General features: G+C 45.5%; 1 protein-coding gene across 1 annotated transcript in view; it reads left to right on the top strand.

The window, feature by feature from the left end:
• The window catches only part of LOC119969033, a 139018-nt gene that overhangs the window by 6722 nt on the left and 109824 nt on the right, over positions 1-22472 (top strand). The window contains exons 3-4 of the mRNA XM_038802174.1: positions 1871-1970; positions 2090-2625. Of these exons, the coding sequence (XP_038658102.1) occupies positions 1871-1970; positions 2090-2625 (636 nt within the window). The remainder of the gene's footprint in view (positions 1-1870; positions 1971-2089; positions 2626-22472) is intronic.

Raw genomic sequence — 22472 nt, 5'->3', positions numbered from 1 at the left:
AAAATATTTCTTGCTAACTTGTTAGGTTAGAATTTCCACAGGAGCTCTCCCAGTAACCAAACATGACTGTTGTCGAAGTTTGACGTAAATACCAAAGGAACAACCTAGACAGTCATTTAAACTGGAATATCCACCAAGTCATGATGGAAAACCGCATAGAAGTTCTATCCAATTATGTTAATTAATTTGATTGTTTCTCTTCTCTGCTGGATTGTGATTGCATGTGAAAGCTTGATGTGGCAAGGCTGCATTCTTGTGTTCATTGATTTCAATGGGAGGAGACAGTGAATGTCTTGTTGAATCATCACAGAAGCATCAGAAACACATACATGACACATCACGAACACTCCCTGTTTCATAGAATTTACAGTGCAGAAGGAGGCCATTTGGCTCATCGAGTTTGCACCGGCTCTTGGAAAGTGCACCCTACCCAAGGTCAACACCTCCACCCGATCCCCATAATCCAGTAACCCCACCCAACACTAAGGACAATTTTGGACACCAAGAGCAATTTATCATGGCCAATCCACCTAACCTGCACATCTTTGGACTGTGTGAGGAAACCCACGCACACACGGGGAGAACGTGCAGACTCCACACAGACAGTGACCCAAGCCGGAATCGAACCTGGGACCCTGGAGCTGTGAAGCAATTGTGCTATCCACAATGCTACCATGCTGCCCCACGGTTTCATCCTCCCTGTAAAGTTTTGACACTGAGAGGGAGGAGTTCCCGTGTTAACAATTTGTACCAATATCAGAAACATGTATATAATTACTTAAAATGTAATTACAAGTAACAAGCGGGGAGGAATTACAAAGTAAAGGTTAGAATTATTCATCAGGTCTCTCAATTATTCACTCAATCTCCCATTGTAACTTTAAGGGAAACCCAAGGGTAGGTCGTGAGTATCCATTTGCACCATTATCTTTGAGGTTGTGAAAGGCACCACATCAATTATATATTTTGTACATTTATTTTTTCCTTTTTAACATCACAGCTTCCTCCAATTTTCTGCCAAAGTAATAATGAGGGGTGATAAAACCCACATAGTAATTCTAACCCATAATGTTCTCATTTGTACTATTGGTACTAGATCATTAATTTTTTTTTTAAAGATTTTTAAAATATTTTACTCCTCCATTGGCACTCCCTGGTATGTGATTTCTGACATCTGGCATGCAAATAGGAGTGAAATCTGCTTTTGACATACCCCAGTTCGTTAACTCACCATAATATCAAATCTAAACCCTTGTAAAGTTAACAATATGGTTGATTTTTAAAACGCTGGAACTAAATACTATACTCTATAAATTTAGATGAAATTATAAACAACTAGCTGCCAGTATTTACATTATGGTGCCTAGTTTGTTACCTCACAATGCTTCAAGGGTAGGACACTAACTGTACAATAGAACCATTAAAAACCTACAGAACAGAATGAAGCCATTCAGCTTATCAAGCCTGTCTTCAGTCTTTGCAAGAACAGTCGAAAACTAATCAACAAGGGAGCAGTTTTTGGCATAAAGTTTCTGTTGGTCAGGGGTTTTGGAAACTTGGAAGCAGGGGCCGATAGAGCACTCCTACACCTCATGCCTGACAAGGATTGCACAGAAAAATAACTTTTAAAGATTTACCTTGGTCTGGGTTAAAATCTACACATAAGGAAATAGAAAGGTAAGAGTAAATTAAATTGTGGAACTGAATCCTATTTATTGCACCAGCTCATTATTATGCTGTGTTGGCACTTGAGTGCATTTAAGATAATTTTAACATATTTCCTTCAAATCTTTATTCAGTTATCTCTTAATTTTCTTTCGTCTGCTATAATATTGGCTTTTGTGTTTGTTTTATTATATTTTTGCTCCAGTCCTAAGGATGAACAGACTGCAGTGAACCCAAAAGATGGACATAGTGATGATCATGCTTTCTCTGGGTCTGCAACTAAACTACGCACAGACGTGGCAAAGGTAATACACAATTTGATTTCTGCAATGGGTTTTCAAATTGCTATTTAAATCAATGGAAACCAGATTTTAGAGCATAGAACTGCACTGACCCGTTCTCTTATCTTCCTGTATTGTTAAAGGCTTTTCACAGCTCCGTGGATCAGGAGAGGTCTTCAGCTCAAGAAAGACCAACAGCGAATGAAGCCATTGCTGTATTCCCATTAAATAATATGGGCGAACCCCAGGATGGAATTCGACAGAAATTGGGAAGTTTTTTCAGTCGAGGTCCAAAATCCGGACCAGATCATCCACTCCCCCAATCCCGAAAGGGGAGTGTTAGCAGCCCAGATTTGAACACCGAAAATCAGGATGGAGCTCACATACCAAACTGGAACAGCGATGCAGAAAATGAGCCTCTCCATAAGCACATCATGCCAGTCCCATACAGTGATGCTGGAAAAAATGGCAAGAAAACACGGGAGACGGGGTATCCTGCCAGTCCTGCCACGGAACACATATTTTCACAAGCAGAATCAGTTGAGCTGGATAACTCTGAGATTGCACATTCTAGAGCAACAAGAATTAATTCAAGCACATCAGGACAATACAAGGGAATTGGAAGATCAGAAGAAAAACTTAATGATTCGGCTTGTCTAACAAATCCTGTGGGCCTTCAGTAAGTCACTTTGAAATAATTCCAACTTTTCATGCAGCATTTAAAGAAATGTTTCCAGGAAATTCAATGACCTTTTAAGTGATGAACAGTAATTTTATAAGTCTTTATTTTAAAGTACCCTTCCCCCTCCTATCCTGATGCCTGCACTGTGTTTTCTTATCCACCAGGACAGAAGGGCATTTTTGCCCATAGGCACAGTTCATGTGTTTTCCTGAAACATATTTTTAAGATGTGTTTGAGTGGTGTTGGTAGCATTTTGTTCCCTACCACTTACCCCAGAAATTCAGTCATGAGCAGTTAATTCACCCCTAGGATTATCAAGAAGAAATTATTGATATTTTTAAGGTCATTTTGGCCTATTCTGCCAGGTGGGAATCCTGCAGGTTTGGATAGATCACCTGTTTTGCATCCAGCTGTTATTATTCTCTATTGACTTCCATGGACAGTAAAATAGGCTGGGGTAAAGAAACGAGGGTCGCATCTAGTCTTGACAGTTTACTGATAGGCGGATTCAGTTAAAGCTGTGCCTCTTGCATTTCCATATGAGTGTCTGGTGTGCTAAGGTGGTGCCTACTGTGCCACCTCTACTGGTATTATAAACACCAGTGCAATTCATTTTTCTCAGTCCAATACACTGGACACATTCATCAATTTGAGTTATGACCTTTTGAAATAGTTACATAGATACTTGGGATCAGAAAAAAAGCCATTTGGCTGTTTGGGCCAATTGTGTCATTTTGTTAGCTTCTTTCTCTTTATTCTGAATTTCATACCTTCTCCTTAATTCTTATTGTCCAAGGAAACTTTGCTCATTATTTTTAACTCTCAATTGATTGGTATGCTGGAGCAGTGCATATTATATTCTCACAATACTATGGGCACGATTTAACGGGAAAAAACAGAGTGCCGTTTTGGTGTGTTTAGCAGGGTGTTTCTCTGAGCATGCAGCACCGAGAACGACCACGCTATTAAACAGGACTCTGGGAGTTTTTTGGGACTCGGGGAGGAAAGCCCCACTGAGGGTGGACTTACAATCATTTCCATTATTTTATTTATTTTATTAATTTTGAATACCCAATGCATTTTATTTTCCAATTAAGGGGCAATTTAGCATGGCCAATCCACCTACCCTGCACATCTTTGGGTTGTGGGGGTGAGACCCACGCAAACACGGGGAGAATGTGCAAACTCCACACGGTCAGTGACCCAGAGCCAGGATCGAACCTGGGACTTGGCGCAGTGACGCAGCACTGCTAACCACTGCGACACCGTGCGGCCTCATTTCTATTATTAAATGAAACCCCAATCTCTGAACTCCCCTCCCTGGCCCTCAGACAGTGCCACCTGGGCACTCACTGGCAGTGCCAAGGTGCCTGCGTGGCTGCGCCATGCTGCCTGGGTGGCATCATGAGTTGCACCACCCTGCTCAGAGCCCGACCACTCGGGGAGCTCCGATCACCTGGGAGATTCTCCCAGGTGCCATTAAGCCTGGTCCATATTTGCGAGGTCTCCGAGGCACGGGCCTTCGATCCCGGGTCTTGGGGGACTCCAAGCGCAGACATATTAACATGAAGCTAACTGCTCACTTAAATATACAAACCTGGTTGCTGCTCAGTGAGGGCGAGATTCAGATCACAACTTCTTGCAGCGAGATTGCATGAGGCATCCCGAGTGTCGTAAATCTCGAGACAGGCCTGTCGTGATATTTAATGGCCTTGTCGCATTCCGAGTCGGGCACACCGAGGCCATTCGATCGAGCCATCTGTGTGATTAAACTTTTTCTTAACTTGATTTCAGCAGACTTGTGCCTGAAATTTTATCCAAGGAAGATATCTAGATAATGTGCCTAAAACATGTTTGACACTGCTCCCATATAGTTGAGGCGAAATTACAACCACATTTCCAGACAAACTAATTGATATGAATCTGTGTGAGAAAATCTCCCCTAAATCAGTGCAATCAACGATGGTAATTAATTCATGATTGGAGCAGAGATAATGGAACCTCAAGGTACTAGCATTGGATTGTACAACAGTGGAAGGAAAATGGGGTCTCCAGGTTTGAGGGTGGGATAGTATAATAGGGAAAGGAAAAATTCCATCAAAGAGGTTGGAGACTACAACATAAACAAATGATATCTCACTGTAAAGATGCACTGGCAGAGCAGGGAAAGCCTGAGGCTTTAATTCACTGCTAATCTGTTCATGTTTACTGGATTAATATAACTATTGGTGCCGTGTGTCTAAAATTCTCTGCACAAAGCAATGAACCTCAACCCATCCCTGAGCAAGTGCAGTTGGAGGAAACTGCTTTTCAGTGCTGGGCATTTGATCAGGTTTATGGGTGAGGCCCTGGACATCAATGGAAGTATATAACGAATTGCAGATACTTGGGTTTATTGTAGTTACAAGCGTAACTTATTTGCACCCAAATTTCCATAATCATTTACACTTTTTTACTTTATGTTCAGATTACATAGACATCTGGATGTAAATCAGGAAAGAACTCTAACCATCAACTCTTATGTAAAATATGACATATCTATCAGTGCGGACCTCTTGTTGCACCCAAATATGATGTCACATGAGCAGCCCTGTCCAAACTAAGGGGCCCAAGGAATTTTGAAACTTGAACCTCATCTGTATAATCCAGGTAGCTTTGGATGCAGCTTGCCCCAGTGAAGACATCAATATTAAACTGCCAGTTCCGCCGACAAAAAAATGGCCATGATATTATCATTGGGGTCAACACGTGCAAATTGGGTGCAGGGCATCTCATTGCTGAATCAATTTGCTTTGCATGAATTTTACATTCAAACAATTGGCAGAATACATCTCAATTTATGTCCCCAGTTCTCTTATTCGGAATCACTTTACTAGAAGAGACTGTTATCATCAGGTCAATATCTTCTTTATTTTAAATACCTCAAACAGATCACTTCTTAATTCCCTCTCCTACAAGAATTAGAACCTACGTTCAATCAGAATTCAGGGACAGTGTCATTTCTTAGGTGGGTTACCCATAACTAAAAACAATGGGTGGAATCTTATCAGAATTTGGCAAAGTGTCAGACTCATACTGAAAGCTGGCAGGTAACTCTCCAGTTCCACTGACCAGTTTTCTCACCAAATCCTGAGCCTCTTACACAGAAAGAAATGAGTTGGCATGGTTTATGCTGGCACTCTGGCAGGGCCTCATAGAGCTGGCAACAGCTCCAAAAAGACTGGGCGCCATCTTTAAAGGGAGCACCAATCAACACTGCAGCCTAACAGCCCCCATCATAGCGGTGTCGGGGGCAAACTCCGCAACAATCTTCAAAAGCGTTTAACTCCAATTCCCTCCCTCCCAAGGGGCTCCCACTAGGTCCTGCCCTGGCACAGGTTGGCACTGCCTACTTAGCACCATGACAACCTGGCAGTGCCAACCTGTGTCAGGGGTCAGTGCCAGGGCACTGCCTGGGCATATCCCTCTATGCCCCCCCCCCCCCCCCCCATATTTACCTCTGCGCCCCTGAAAGGATTCCCTTGACTGCCTCACATCTGGCCAAAGCTGTTGTAAACTTCATGAACATGAAGTCACATTGACAAGGTATGAATATTTAGTGAGGGGGGGATCATATGACCGGGGGGGGGGGGGGCGCTTAAAACTTTAAAATCCGTATAAATGTATTAAAATGAGGCTGATGCCCAACAATGTGAACCTTGTGGCGTCGCCAGCGAGGAACAGGGAAAATCAGGAATCGTTTCCCGATTCTCATGAGATTTCCCACATATGCCATCAATCCCGTGGACGGTGAGTGTGGGCTAAAGATCACACCCAATATTCCAGTTGAGGTCTGGTTGCACTCTGCATCACTGCAATTGGACTTCCTTGGACTTCAATATATTGTGATACAGTACATATTCAGGTGGCCTGCAGAGGGTGCCACTATTTACAAGGCCTGCTGACAGCAACTTGTTATGAAAAAACCCAGAGAAAGTCTATGGGTAACTCGCCACTCCCAGCAAAATTTAACCCATGATGATGATGATGAGGAACATCTCAATAATCTCTTGATCATTTTATACATCTATTCAGTTCCATAAGAGGGTCTGAGAATTATTTAAGAAATGTTACTTATTATCATGTTCTCAGACCGCAGGAATTGTTTTTGGAAACAATAATGTTTCAGGAAATGACTCACCAAGTTCAAAAAACCTGCCGAGTGGCATTCCATGGATATCTCCAGAATAATTTTTGTTTGTTTTCGAGAAAGATTTTAATTTCGGCATGTCCACCCAAAGTCAATGACTTGCATTTGTTTGGTACATTTTTAATATCGAAAAAGTTTCCACTGAAATGAAATCAGACAAAAGTGGAGTTGAGACCATAACCAGATCAGCCATGATCTTACTGAATGGCGAGCAGGCTCGAAGGGCCGAATAGCCTATTCCTGCTCCGAACTCCAAGTACCTAAAAACAGACACTCAGCCAAAAGAAGAAATATTGAAGGTTAAAGAGAATAGTATTAATGAGAATTTTAATGGTGGAAGCAGATAATGATTAGAGAGAAGGAATTCCAGGGTTGAAGGCCAAGATGGAAGAATGAATAGCAACCAGAGGTGGCGCAAAGGGAATGGGGAATGCAGCAGAGGAAAGAAGAGATTTCAGAGAGCTGCCGGGCAGGGACAGGGATAACAAAAGGAGAGCATGAAGGGCTTTAAACACAATAACAATTTTAAATGTGAGATGGTAGGAGACTAGAAGCTAATATCAGTCAACAGGTGATGGATGAGTGCGTTAAAAAACGTAGAGAATTTTTGGATGAACATTATCCTTAGTAACCCTCTTCTTGTCTTCAATATCCCTCAAGTGTTTTCCTCATTTCCCATTTTAACAGCTCCAGCTCCTCTTTCTTCGGGTGGAATTCTACGGCCTCCCAAGCAGGTGTTTCTCGTCGGCGGAGGCGGTTGCACCGTCCGCTGGTGACAGGATTCTCTGCTCACTATCAATGGGAATTCCCATTGAAGCCACCCCATAACACCGGGAAACCCACGGGTGGGGCTGCGCTGCTGGTGGGACTATAAAATCCAGCCACCAGATTTCAGCCAGATAATACTGGCCTTCATATCTCTTTGCTGCTCTTTGTATCTCTGCCAGTCCATGGGATTTTCACTGTTTGTTAAATTTGCTCGGGATTTTCTTTTAGTTTTTATAACGTCTCTTGCCTTTTTTGGTCTCATACAAGTAGAGCTTTAGGCCGTATATTGTACTGAACATCTCTTGAACTCCTCCAACTGTTCATAGATTTCTCTGTTAACAATTCTGCTCAGCCTAGTGTGGTCAATTTCTGGAACTGCACTTCAATATCAGCCTAACCTAAATTTAAAACCTCGGTTTGTGACTCACCTTTCTCCCTCTCAAACCTCATTTTAGTTGTCAGCTAGTGGTTCCCTCATTATTAATTGTTGACTGATTCCGGCTCATTCCTCACCAGTATTCCTATTTTGTCATGTTCTTTTGTTGGTTCAATAATATATTCGCGCGGACCTGTGCAGGGCTGACATTCGCTGCCGGAGCAGCATGCAGCATTCCGGCGCCATGCTAACCCCCTGAAGACCGCTGAATTTCTGGGCCAGGAGGCCTGTTGACACCGGCATACACCACTCCGGTGTTTACGCCGGCGTCAACACTTGGCCGGGATTTCGGAGAATCCCGGCCCAGGTCTCTCCTTCTGATTGGCTGTAGCACAAGCACAAGCACAGCAGTGGACAGAAGAGGAAATCCACCGATCTACCTTAGCCGAAGTGCCGGAGCTGGGGAACATGTTAGTCGGGATTCGCCATTCCCCGATTGGCCAGAGAATGGAGCGTCGGCCGAAAAACCGGATTGGCCCCAGACGAAAGAACGGTCCACCATCTCCGCGCCCGTGCCACCGCTCATAGCGGCGAGAACATGTAATGTGCTGGTTTGCATGCCTCAGCTTACAAGCAACATGATGGAAGCCCAATTCTCCATTTCAAAGGATCTCAGAGGATTTCAGACTTTTGAAGTGCTATGGACTTTCCAAGAAGGTCTGACACTTCAAATAGCAGCTGTTTTACAATCATTGTGTTAAGGGATCAGGTGTGAGGAAACGGAAAGTCCTCTTGACTTAAATCTTCAATGAACTGTCTGATCTGCTCTGCACCTGTCAGGGCAGGGCAGTTCAGAGTGAGGTGACTTCATTGTTTAAACAGATCAGGCCAGGGTGAAGAATTGAAGATCACCATGCCAAGAGTGATCTTCAGGTTGCCTAGGGCTGACAGTGGACCCTCATCCTGGGGGAGGGTCCAGGATTCCATCCCATACCAACATCCCAGCCTGGTAGCAGTGGAGGGACAAGGGAGAAATCGGCTCACCTCCTTCACCCTCCTCGGGGGCCATCATCCTAGGCGAGGGTGTCACTGCCAGGTGCCAGTGCCATGGTTCCAGGGGCACTGCACTGTTGGCAATGCCAGGGAGTGAGGATTGAAGTGGGAGGCCTGAAGGGGGGCCTGGGGCGAGGGGCTGGCTGGAGGACTGGGGTGGGGGGTCGGTGCGAGGGTCGGGTCACTCCGATGCATGCATGGTGTGGGGGGGGGTGACCCATTATTCATGTGGTGGAAGGAGAATGCCTATCCTTGCAGAGGGGTTGTGGATACTCCCTTTGTCAACGGAGGGCTCAACAATTGGGTTGTGGGGAAGGGGTACTACCGCTGGACTCTGGGACCGGGGCACTCATTCAAAATAGTCACCCGAGAGCGGGAAGAGAAACTGGCGAGCTTGCTGCCATGCGTAAGTTTGCATGGCCAAGGTATGGGAATATCACCTGGGTGACACACCTAACACCAACGGAGACCAGTCCTGACTCTCTTCTGGCAGGAGCACTTAGACTCTGGAATGGAGAATCCCGACCATTAATTTAAGTGGTCTCAGGGCGGGGAGGGTAGGGAAGGCCTGTGGAGACATGGGAGGGGGGGGGGGTAACGGGTGCAGCAGAGATATTGGGTGGAGAGGCTGTAGAAAGAGAGAAAGGTCACTGGGTCCTTTGATTCTTTCCAGCCTTCCAGACAGATAATGTCCCCACGCGTGTAACAAGGGAAACAACTCGTTACGTTAAGAGGCTATTAATTGGCCACTTAACAGCTTCAATTGGGGCAAGGGCAGGGCTTACTATCTGAAGTCTCGGTTGCCTCAGTGTAATATAACTATGTGGTCGGGGCAGGCAGGAGCCCGGAGTGAATCCCTCCCCCCACCTGAAAACCTGCCTGTGGGGAAAGTGTAAAAATTGACCGAATGTTGTGAAAGTTAGCTTTCCATTGTCCCTATTATGATTTGCAGCAAGATTTCCTGGTGTTGTATCTGCTAAATCTCAGATACTTTGGCCAGTATGTCTGTCAAAATTTTACGCAAGTGCCCTTAGTTGCAAGTTGGACAAAAGGCAAACACAAGTAAAGGTTCAATAAGTTTATTAATAATAATAATACTATTAAACCTTGAATTACCCACATAAAACAAGAAGCTCTGTTGCTCAGAAGGGAAGGAAGAAGAGGAACAGAGCACTTGTCATTGGGGACTCCATAGTTAGAGGAACAGACAGGAGGTTCTGTGGGAACGAGACTCACGGTTGGTGTGTTACCTCCCAGGTGCCAGGGTTCGTGATGTCTCTGATCGTGTTTTTGGGATCCTTAAGGGGGGAGGGGGAGCAGCCCCAAGTCGTGGTCCACATAGGTACCAACGACATAGGTAGGAAGAGAGATGGGATTTGAGACAGAAATTCAGGGAGCTAGGGTGGAAGCTGAGAGCTAGAACAAACAGAGTTGTTATCTCTGGGTTGTTACCCGTGCCACGTGCTAGCAAAGTGAGAAATAAGGAGAGAGAGGAGTTGAACACGTGGCTACAGAAATGGTGCAGGAGGGAGGGTTTTGGTTTCCTGGATAATTGGGGCTCATTCTGGGGTAGGTGGGACCTCTACAAACAGGATGGTCTTCACCTGAACCAGAGGGGTACCAATATCCTGGGGGGGGGGGGGGGGGGGGGGGAGATTTGCTAGTGCTCTTTGGGGGGGTTTTAAACTAATTCAGCAGGGGTTGGGAACCTAAATTGTAGTCCCAGTGTACAGGATGTTGAGAGTAGTGAGGTCAGGGATAGGGTTAAAAGTTCGAAAGAGGGCACCGGCAAGCAAGACGCTGGTTTGAAGTGTGTCTACTTCAACGCCAGGAGCATCCGGAATCAGGTGGGTGAGCTGGCAGCATGGGTTGGTACCTGGGATCTCGATGTTGTGGCGATTTTGGAGACATGGGTAGAGCAGGGACAGGAATGGTTGTTGCAGGTTCCAGGATGTAGATGTTTCTGTAAGAACAGAGAAGATGGTTAAAAAGTGGGGGGGGGGGGGGGGGGGGGGGGGGGGGTGGCATTGTTAATCAAGGAAAGTATTACGGCGGTAGAAAGGACGTTTGAGGACTCGTCTACTGAAGTAGTATGGGCCGAGGTTAGTAACAGGAGAGGAGAGGTCACCCTGTTGGGAGTTGTGATAGACAATGTTGACAATTCCAGAGATGTAGAGGAAAGGATTGCAAAGATGATTCTCGACAGGAGTGAGAGTAACAGGGTAGTTGTTTGGGGGACTTTAACTTTCCAAATATTGACTGGAAATACTATAGTTCGAGTACTATAGATGGGTCAGTTTTTGTGCAGTGTGTGCAGGAGGGTTTTCTGACACAGTATGTAGACAGGCCAACAAGGGGCGAGGCCACATTGGATTTGTTACTGGGTAATGAACCCGGCCAGGTGTTAGATTTAGATGTATGTGAGCACTTTGGTGATAGTGATCACAATTCGGTTATGTTAACTTTAGCAATGGGCAGGGATAGGTATATACCACAAGGCAAGAATTATAGCTGGGGGAAAGGCAATTATGATGCTATTCGGCAAGATTTAGGATGTATAGGATGGGGAAGGAAACTGCACGGGATGGGTACAATCGAAATGTGGAGCTTTTTCAAGGAACAGCTACTGCGTGTCCTTCATAAGTATGTACCTGTCAGGCAGGGAGGAAGTTGTCGAGTAAGGGAACCGTGATTTACTAAGGAAGTTGAAGCACTTGTCAAGAGGAAGAAGAAGGCTTGTGTTAGGATGAGACATGAAGGCTCAGTTAGGGTACTTGAGAGTTACAAGTTAGCCAGGAAGGGCCTAAAGGGAGAGTTAAGAAGAGCGAGGAGAGGACACGAAAAGTCATTGGCGGATAGGATCAAGGAAAACCCTAAGGCTTTCTATAGGTATATCAGGAATAAAAGATTGACTAGAACAAAAGAATGACTAGAGTAAGATTAGGGGCAATCAAGGATAGTAGTGGAAAGTTGTGTGTGGAATCAGAGGAAATAGGGGAAGCGTTAAATGGATATTTTTCATCAGTGTTTACACTGGAGAAAGACAATGTTGTCGAGGAGAATACTCATGTTCAGTCGACCAGGCTAGATGGAATTGAGGTTCACAAGGAGGAGGTGTTGGCAATTTTGGAAAGTGTAAAAATAGATAAGTCCCCTGGGCCAGATGGGATTTATCCTAGGATTCTCTGGGAAGCCAGGGAGGAGATTGCAGAGCCTTTGTCCTTGATCTTTATGTCGTCTATGTCGACAGGAATAGTGCCGGAAGACTGGAGGATAGCAAATGTTGTCCCCTTGTTCAAGAAGCGGAGTAGAGACAACCCTGGTAATTATAGACCTGTGAGCCTTACTTCGGTTGTGGGTAAAATGTTGGAAAAGGTTATAAGAGATAGGGGGCGCGATTCTCCGCAAATGCGGCGAGTCGTAAAGGGTACCGTGATACTGGCCGTGTTTCAAGGCAGCCTCCGCGCCCCCTCCCAGGACCCGATTCTACCCCCCCAGGCGGGGCTACCAGCGGGGCCCCGTGAAGCACGGCATCGCGGGCTTAGCGACCGTCGCTAAGCCCGCGCGCCAAGCGCCATGCTCCAACCCGCGCATGCGCGGATGACATCATCACGCAGACCCGTCAAACCCGCGCATGCGTGGGCCGTCATGCCCCTCAGCCACCCCGCGGACTGATCCTGCGGGGCAGTGGAAGAACAAATAGTGTGCGGGCATCGGACCCGCTGCCCGCGATCGGTGCCCATCGATCGCAGGCCCATGCCACCCTTGGCATGGCCGTGGTGCGGCCGTGCCAATCGGTGCCATGGTTGTCTGACATGGCACTTTGCGGCCGTTTTCACGACCGGTGAAAGCAGGTGTGATTGCGTTCGTGAAAACGGCCGTAAAGGCCTGGGAACTCGGCCCATCGGCCTGGGGAGAATCGCTGTTCACCGTAAAAAACAGCGAGCAGCGATTCGAGTCGTGGGGCGGCCGTAGGGGGGGGGGGAGAATTGCGGGAGGGCATGAAAATTGTCGGGATGGCCCTCCCACTATTCGCCGACCCGTCATGGGCAGCGGAAAAGAACAAGTTGATTAGCGATAGTCAACACGGTTTTGTGAAGGGTAGGTCATGCCTCACAAACCTTATTGAGTTTTTTGAGAAGGTGACCAAACAGGTGGATGAGGGTAAAGCGGTTGATGTGGTGTATATGGATTTCAGTAAGGTGTTTGATAATGTTCCACACAGTAGGCTATTGCAGAAAATAAGGAAGTATGGGATTGAAGGTGATTTAGCAGTTTGGATCAGTAATTGGCTAGTTGAAAGAAGACAGAGGGTGGTGGTTGATGGCAAATGTTCATCCTGGAGTTCAGTTACTAGTGGTGTACCGCAAGGATCTGTTTTGGGGCCACTGCTGTTTGTCATTTTTATAAATGACCTGGGAGAGGCTGTAGAAGGATGGGTTAGTAAATTTACAGATGACACGAAGGTCGGTGGAGTTGTGGATAGTGCTGAAGGATGTTATAGGATACAGAGGGACATAGATACGCTGCAGAGCTGGGCTGAGAGGTGGCAGATGGTGTTTAATGCGGAAAAGTGTGAGGTGGTTCACTTTGGAAGGAGTTACAGGAATACAGAGTACTGGGCTAATGGCAAGATTCTTGGTAGTGTAGATGAACAGAGAGATCTCGACATCCAGGTACATAAATCCCTGAAAGTTGCCACCCAGGTTAATAGGGCTGTTAAGAAGGCATATGGTGTGCTAGCCTTTATCAGTAGGGGGATTGAGTTTCGGAGCCACAAGGTCATGCTGCAGCTGTACATAACTCTGGTGCGACCGCTCCTGGAGTACTGCGTGCAGTTCTGGTCACCACATTATAGGAAGGATGTGGAAGCTTTGGAAAGGGTACAGAGGAGATTTACTAGGATGTTGCCTGGTATGGAGGGAAGGTCTTACGAGGAAAGGCTCAGGGACTTGAGATTGTTTTTGTTAGAGAGGAGAAGGCTGAGAGGTGACTTAATAGAGACATATAAGATAGTCAGAGGGTTAGATAGGGTGGACAGTGAGAGTCTCTTTCCTCAGATGGTGATGGCCAACACGAGGGGACATAGCTTTAAATTGAGGGGTGGTAGATATAGGACAGATGTCAGAGGCAGTTTCTTTACTCAGAGAGTAGTAGGGGTGTGGAACGCCCTGCCTGCAACAGTAGTAGACTCGCCAACTTTAAGGGCATTTAAGTGGTCACTGGATAGACAAATGGATGAAAATGGAATAGTGTAGGTCAGATAGGCTTCAGATGGTTTCACAGGTCGGTGCAACATCGAGGGCCGAAGGGCCCGTACTGCGCTGTAATGTTCTATGTTCTATACCCCAGATTCAAGTCTACTACTGGCAAAGGTGGCTTGGTAAGCTGCGGAACTGATCGCTGGAATTCCTCTGGCCATCTTCACAAAGGTGGCTCTCACTGCCGGTCTCTTGCTTGCTTCCTTCCTTCCTTCTGGTCAGGTCAAGGTCACCTCACACATCGAGTCTTTGCCGCTGGTGTATCTGAGACATGTACCTTTAAACCCCTCCCTCCCCGCCTTTCCAGAAACTTCTCTGGCTTCCAGCCAATGGTGCCTCAGGAGGGGGTCTCAGCAGCCAATGGTCCGGTTCATAACCGTTTGACAGGCCACCTGAGCCTGCCCCAGGTGTCCCATCTGTGGTGGTGTGGGCTGCACATAACCTGTTCCCATATAAGGTACCAGGAAAATCTGAGTGATGGAAAGTCTGGCTCAATCTGGGCAACGGACAATAGATCTGTGCATTTCAATGGGATACAATGATCTCCTGCTGGGTCTCAGTAGAGTGCGATAATCTTTGATGGGTGATTGATGGGACAGGCCCAGACATGTTCTGGCAGCTGGCCTGTTGGTTGTGTATTTGACTTTGGTCAAGTCTGAATTCCAACAGCCTACCTGAAGTTTGACTGCAGTATGATTTTAAAATGCCCAATTCTTTAATTTAGGATATCCAATTTAATTGGCCTTAAAACTAGGTCCTGATTATATTACCACACTGGTGTCCATATTTATGGACCATATTACTTTTTCACTGCTCGTCCACAGACTATTTTCTTCAAAGTCTTGCATATTTTGCAATTGCTTAATCCTACCCAAAGAATTTCTGCTGTCGATTCACTTACAGGAGTCAATGCCAGAGGAGAGGGAACCATTTACAATGTCATCTGACATGGGGGCTGTGGTGAATGTGTAACCACTATAAATTCACACTGTGTATCTCTGTGTCCCTGTGGGCTCCATCTGTGAGCCGTTGCACGGCTCTGCCCACAGGGGGAGATGAGGAGCATGTACAGGGCTCCGCCCTTGGCTCCGCCCCCAGCAGGAAGTATAAGTGCTGCGGTCCTGCGAGTCCGCCCTCAGTTCAGCTTAGTCGCAGGCAGGCTCAGTTGCAAGCCGATTAAAGCCACAGTTTACTTCAACTCGTGTCTCTGAATGAATTGATGGTCGCATCAGGGGCCAGGGAGGGATATTGGTTGGTCAGTGCTTCAGTCAGAATGGAGGCTGGAGATCTGGATGTCACAGGCCAGATGAGCTCAGATGGCATGAGGGGAGATAGCATCGAGGGACACAGGTTCTGGGTTAGGGAGTTGGGTGCGGGGAGTGATCATTGGCAGAGGTTCAGATTGGTGGGCAAGAGGAATGCAGTTTATAGCTTATAGTGAATGGTCTGGAACTCAGCAACGGATTGAGAAATAACTTTACCTTCACAGTTTAGGTGATGAAATAGTGGAGTGGATCACTTTCCTATTGTAGAACTTGCTAAGTTTTCATACTGATCAGTTTTGATAACAGTTGGGCAGACCATCCATTCAGTTTCCTGTCCACTTACCTTAATGATGCCAGAGTTATTTTTATGAAGGAGCATATTTCTTTCAAATGAGGACCCTTGATACATCTTTTACAAAATAACACAGAGTACAAAGTGGCAAAGATTAGTGGGAGACTAGAAAACTGGGAAATCTTTAGGGGAAACAGAAAGCTACTAAAAAAAAGCTACAAGGAAGAGTAAAATAGATTATGAGAGTAAACTTGCTCAGAATATAAAAACAGATAGTAAAAGTTTTGACAAAAAATAAAACAAAAAAGAGTGGCTAAGGTAAATATTGGTCCTTTAGAGGATGAGAAGGGAGATTTAATAATGGGAGATGAGGAACGGAACAGGTTTTTTGGGTCGGTCATCACAGTGGAAGACACAAATAACATGCCAGTGACTGATGGAAATTAGCTATGACAGGTGCGGACCTTGAGATGATTGTTATCACTAAGGAAGTAGTGATAAGTAACTAATGGGGCTAAAGGTAGACAAGTCTCCTTGCCCTGATGGAATGCATCCCAGAGTGCTAAAAGAGATGGCTAAGGAAATAGCAAATGCACTAATGATAATTTACCAAAATTCACTGGACTCTGGGGTGGTCCCGGCGGATTGGAAATTAGCAAATGTGACACCACTGTTTTAAAAAGGCGGTAGGCAGAAAGCGAGTAATTATAGGCCAGTCAGCTTAACTTCGGTAAGATGCTGGAATCTATCATCAAGGAAGAAATAGCGAGGAATCTGGATGGAAATTGCCCCATTGGGCAGATGCAGCATGGGTTCATAAAGGGCAGGTCGTGCCTAACTAATTTAGTGGAATTTTTTGAGGACATTACCAGTGCGGTAGATAATGGGGAGCCAATGGATGTGGTATATCTGGATTTCCAGAAAGCTTTTGACAAGGTGCCACATAAGATAAAGAGGCATGGCATTAAGGGTAAAGTAGTAGCATGGATAGAGGATTGGTTAATTAATAGAAAGCAAAGAGTGTGGATTAATGGGTGTTTCTCTGGTTGGCAATCAGTAGCTAGTGGTATGCCTCAGGGATCAGTGTTGGGCCCACAATTGTTCACAATTTACATAGATGATTTGGAGTTGGGGACCAAGTGCAATGTGTCCAAGTTTGCAGATGACACTAAGATGAGTGGTAAAGCAAAAAGTGCAGAGGATACCGGAAGTCTGCAGAGGATATTTAGATAGGTTAAGTGAATGGGCTGGGGTCTGACAGATGGAATACAATGTTGACAAATGTGAGGTTATCCACTTTGGTAGGAATAATAGCAAAAGGGATTATTATTTAAATGATAAAATATTAAAACATGCCGCTGTGCAGAGAGACCTGGGTGTGCGAGTGCATGAGTCGCAAAAAGTTGGTTTACAGGTGCAACAGGTGATTAAGAAGGCAAATGGAGTTTTATTCTTAATTGCTAGAGGGATGGAGTTTAAGACTAGGGAGGTTATGCTGCAATTGTATAAGGTGTTAGTGAGGCCACACCTGGAGTATTGTGTTCAGTTTTGGTCTCCTTACCTGAGAAATGATGTACTGGCACTGGAGGGTGTGCAGAGGCGATTCACTAGGTTAATCCCAGAGCTGAAGGGGTTGGATTATGAGGAGAGGTTGAGTAGACTGGGACTGTACACATTGGAATTTAGAAGGATGCGGGGGGGGGATCTTATAGAAACATATAAAATTATGAAGGGAATAGATAGAATAGATGCGGGCAGGTTGTTTCCACTGGCGGGTGAAAGCAGAACTAGGGGGCATAGCCTCAAAATAAGGGGAAGTAGATTTAGGACTGAGTTTAGGAGGAACTTCTTCACCCAAAGGGTTGTGAATCTATGGAATTCCTTGCCCAGTGAAGCAGCTGAGGTTCCTTCATTAAATGTTTTTAGGATAAAGATAGATAGTTTTTTGAAGAATAAAGGGATTAAGGGTTATGGTATTCGGGCCGGAGAGTGGAGCTGAGTCCAAAAACGATCAGCCATGATCTCATTGAATGGCGGACCAGGCTCGAGGGGCCAGATGGTCTACTCCTGCTCCTAGTTCTTATGTGCTAATAGGCCTTTCAGCCTTGCAGGCCCATGCCAATGTTTATGCTCCAGACAAGCCTCCTCCCGCTCCCTGTCATTTCACTGCATCAACATAGAATAGAATCATAGTTTTATTACAGTGCAGAAGGAGACCATTTGGCCCATCAAATCTGCACTGACCCTCTTAAAAAGCACCCAACCCAGGCCCATGCCCCCGCCATAACCCTGCAATCCCACCTAACCATTTGGTCACTAAGGGACAATTTAGCATGGCCAATCTACCAAACCTGCACACCTTTGGACTCTGGGAGGAAACTAGGGCAGCCAGAGGAAACCCACGCAGACACAGTGAGAACGTATAAACTCCACTCAGTCACTCAAGGCCAGAATCAATCCCGGATCCCTGGTTCTGTGAGGCAGCAGTGCTAACCACTGTATGACCATATACTTTTATCACCTTTCCAAGTTGTTATGGTAATCTTCAGTGGCATAAATGTAATTTTAATATTAAGTGCTCAAGAACAAGCCACCTTATTCATGAACAATTGTGATATTGATCCTGAAGAATTGTTAAAACATCCTTTCTCACTAGGTCACTGACTGGGAAGGTCACCTGTTGTATTTATAGTGTAATGGAATATATCTTAAGAATTCTAAGGCTTGATAGCTGAAAATAAGTCTTCAGGGATGAAATTTAGCCAGTTAGAGGCTATTTCCCACTGGTGTTGCTTCTACCTCTGATTAAAACCTAGAGGCACAAGAGAACCATTGGCCGGGATTCTCCGAGCCTCCATGCCACAATCGTGCTCGGCGCGGGGGTGGAGAATGGGGCATCAGACCAGCGATCGGGGACGGAGAATGGGGTGTCAGACCCGTGATCGGGTTCGACGCCTTCCCGCGATTCTCCGGGAACTTATCTGGCACTTTCATCATGAATACATCCCCAATTCATAATAAGGAAGTTTGAGGAAAGCCAAGCCTTAACGGAAGAACTAAGAAGCGAGCCAAAGGCTTGCTCAAAAAGATTAGTTTTGAGAAGGTTATTAAAATGAAGACAGACAGTGAAGTAATTATGGGAGTAAATTCTGGGCGGCATGATTTCAAAGACTGTGCTGATGAGAGGACACAGGAGGAAGCCAAAGTCAAAGAAATTGAATTCTTGCAGGGTTATAGAGCTGGAGAAGATTACAGAGATATGGTGGAGCAAAGTCATGGAGAGATTTAAAAACAGGGGGACTTTATCCTCTTTAAAAAAAACAAGAATCGGAGGGTTCCTGTGGGGAAATTCACTGTTCTACTATTAATACATGCCAAGTTACCAGAAGCAAATAGTCAACTCAGAACATACAGGAACATAAAAACAGGAGTAGGCCATTCAGCCCCTCGAACCTGTCCTGTCAATCAATGGGATCACGGCTGATCTGTGATCCAACTCCATATACCTGGCTTTGACCCATATCCCTCACTATTTTGCTTCACAAAAATCTATCTATCCCTTACCCTGTCCTTCCATGTTAATATCTTTTTTTAAAATAAATTTAGAGTACTCAATTTTTTTTCCAGTTCAGGGACAATTTAGCATGGCCAATCCACCTAACCTTCACATCTTTGGGTTGTGGGGATGAAACCCACACAGACATGGGGAGCATGTGCAAACTCCACATGGACAGTGACCCAGGGCCGGGATTCGAACCCGGGTCCTCAGTGCCTCAGTCCCAGTGCTATCCATGGTGGCACATGCCACCCTACCTTGTTAATAAGAACATAAGAACTAGGAGCAGGAGTAGGCCATCTGGCCCCTCGAGCCTGCTCCACCATTCAATGAGATCATGGCTGATCTTTTGTGGACTCAGCTCCACTTTCCGGCCCGAACACCATAACCCTTAATCCCTTTATTCTTCAAAAACTATCTATCTTTACCTGAAAAACATTTAATGAAGGAGCCTCAACTGCTTCACTGTGAAAGGAATTCTTTTTTTTTTTTTTAAATTTAGATTACCCAATTATTTTTTCTATTAAGGGGCAATTTAGCGTGGCCAATCCACCTACCCTGCACATTTTTGGGTTGTGGGGGCGAAACCCACGCAGACACGGGGAGAATGTGCAAACTCCACACGGACAGTGACCCAGAGCCGGGATCGAACCTGGGACCTCAGCGCCGTGAGGCGGTTATGCTAACCACTAGGCCACCGTGCTGCCCTTGAAAGGAATTCTATAGATTCACAACGTTTGGGTGAAGAAGTTCCTCCTAAACTCAGTCATAAATCTACTTCCCCTTATTTTGAGGCTCTGCCCTCTAGTTCTGCTTTCACCCGCCAGTGGAAACAACCTGCCCGCATCTATCCTATCTATTCCCTTCATAATTTTATATGTTTCTATAAAATCCCCCCTCATCCTTCTAAATTCCAACGTGTTCAGTCCCAGTCTACTCAACCTCTCCTCGTAACCCAACCTCTTCAGCTCTGGGATTAACCTAGTGAAACTCCTCTGCACACCCTCCAGTGCCAGTACGTCCTTTCTTAGGTAAGGAGACCAAAACTGAACACAATACTCCAGGTGTGGCCTCACTAACACCTTGTACAATTGCAGCATAACCTCCCTAGTCTTAAACTCCATCCCTCTAGCAATGAAGGACAACATTCCATTCTCCGTATTAATCACCTGTTACACCTGTAAACCAACTTTCTGTGACTCATGCACTAGCACACCCAGGGCACAGCAGCATGCTTTAATATTCTATCATTTAAATAATAATCCCGTTTGCTGTTATTCCTACCAAAATGGATAACCTCACATTTGTCGACATTGTATTCCATCTGTCAGACCCTAGCCCATTCACTTAACCTATCTAAATATCCTCTGCAGACTTCCGGTATCTTCTGCACTTTTTGCTTTACCACTCATCTTAGTGTTGTCTGCAAACTTGGACACATTGCACTTGGTCCCCAACTCCAAATCATCTATGTAAATTGTGAACAATTGTGGACCCAACACTGATCCCTGAGGGACACCACTAGCTACTGATTGCCAACCAGAGAAACACCCATCAATCCCCACTCTTTGCTTTCTATTAATTAACCAATCCTCTATCCATGCTACTACTTTACCCTTAATGCCATGCATCTTTATCTTATGCAGCAACCTTTTGTGTGGCACCTTGTCAAAGGCTTTCTGGAAATCCAGATATACAACATCCATTGGCTCCCCATTATCTACAGCACTGGTAATGTCCTCAAAAAATTCCACTAAATTAGTTAGGCATGACCTGCCCTTTATGAACCCATGCTGCATCTGTCCAATGGGACAATTTCTATCCAGATGCATCGCTATTTCTTCCTTACTGATAGATTCCAGCATCTTCCCTACTACTGAAGTTAAGCTCACTGGCCTATAATTACCCGCTCTCTGCCTACTTCCTTTTTTTAAACAGTGATGTCACGTTTGCTAATATCTTGAATACTTTGATCATATCACCCCTTAGCCTTCTATATTCTAGTAAAAACAGGTCTAATTTGAATACTCGCTTCTCGTAACTAGTTTCCTATCTACTCTTTACGCAAGGTTCTTTAAAATATTTCTACCAACAGCTCGGGCAACAACTGTGGTTTTCCATTTTATATAGGTGTGTTGATGAAATTGTGATATCTCAGTGAGAAATGCCAAGGACTTGTGTTGAGGATGTTAAAAAATGGTTCTGGTCTCAAGTCGGTTATCAAACGTTTATCAAACTTATTTGAGAGGGAAGAAAATTTGACTTCCATATGCTGTACCTCGGCAATATCGTCTGCAAGCATAGCATTAGTTATTCACACATATATACTTTTTTTTTTTAAATTTAGATTACCCAATTATTTTTTCCAATTAAGGGGCAATTTAGCGTGGCCAATCCACCTACTCTGCACATTTTTGGGTTGTGGGGGGCGAAACCCACGCAGACACGGGGAGAATGTGCAAACTCCACACGGACAGTGACCCAGAGTCGGGATCGAACCTGGGACCTCAGCGCTGTGAGGCGGTTGTGCTAACCACTAGGCCACCGTGCTGCCCTTTCACACATATATACTGATGGCACCCATCTCTACCTCACCACCAACTCTCGTGACTCCTCCACTGTTGTTCAGTTATCAGATTTCACTCTGTCTCTCTACCAGGGGCTGGATTAGCTCACTGGGCTAAATCACTGGCTTTTAAAGCAGACCAAGCAGGCCAGCAGCACGGTTCGATTCCCGTCCCAGCCTCCCCGGACAGGCGCCGGAATGTGGCGACTAGGGGCTTTTCACAGTAACTTCATTGAAGCCTACTCGTGACAATAAGCGATTTTCATTTTCATTACCTTAAATATGTTTCTTCTTTAAGATACGCCTTGAAACCTATCTCATTGACCACACCCTTTGATCATCTGACCGAATATCTTTCTATAGCTTGCAGCCATATTTTGTTTCATCATGGGCGAGATTCTCCGCAAAGGCAGGGCGGGGCTAGGAGCGCGGCCCCATGCGTCAAGGCGGCACGGCTTTGATGATGGTCGTCAAGGCCGCACGCCAAGCGTCACGCCGGCTGACGCGGCCGATGACGT

The sequence above is a fragment of the Scyliorhinus canicula genome, chromosome 7 (genome assembly GCF_902713615.1).
Source record: "Scyliorhinus canicula chromosome 7, sScyCan1.1, whole genome shotgun sequence".
NCBI classification, from domain to species: domain Eukaryota; kingdom Metazoa; phylum Chordata; class Chondrichthyes; order Carcharhiniformes; family Scyliorhinidae; genus Scyliorhinus; species Scyliorhinus canicula.
This window is presented reverse-complemented; position numbering and strand designations above follow the sequence as displayed.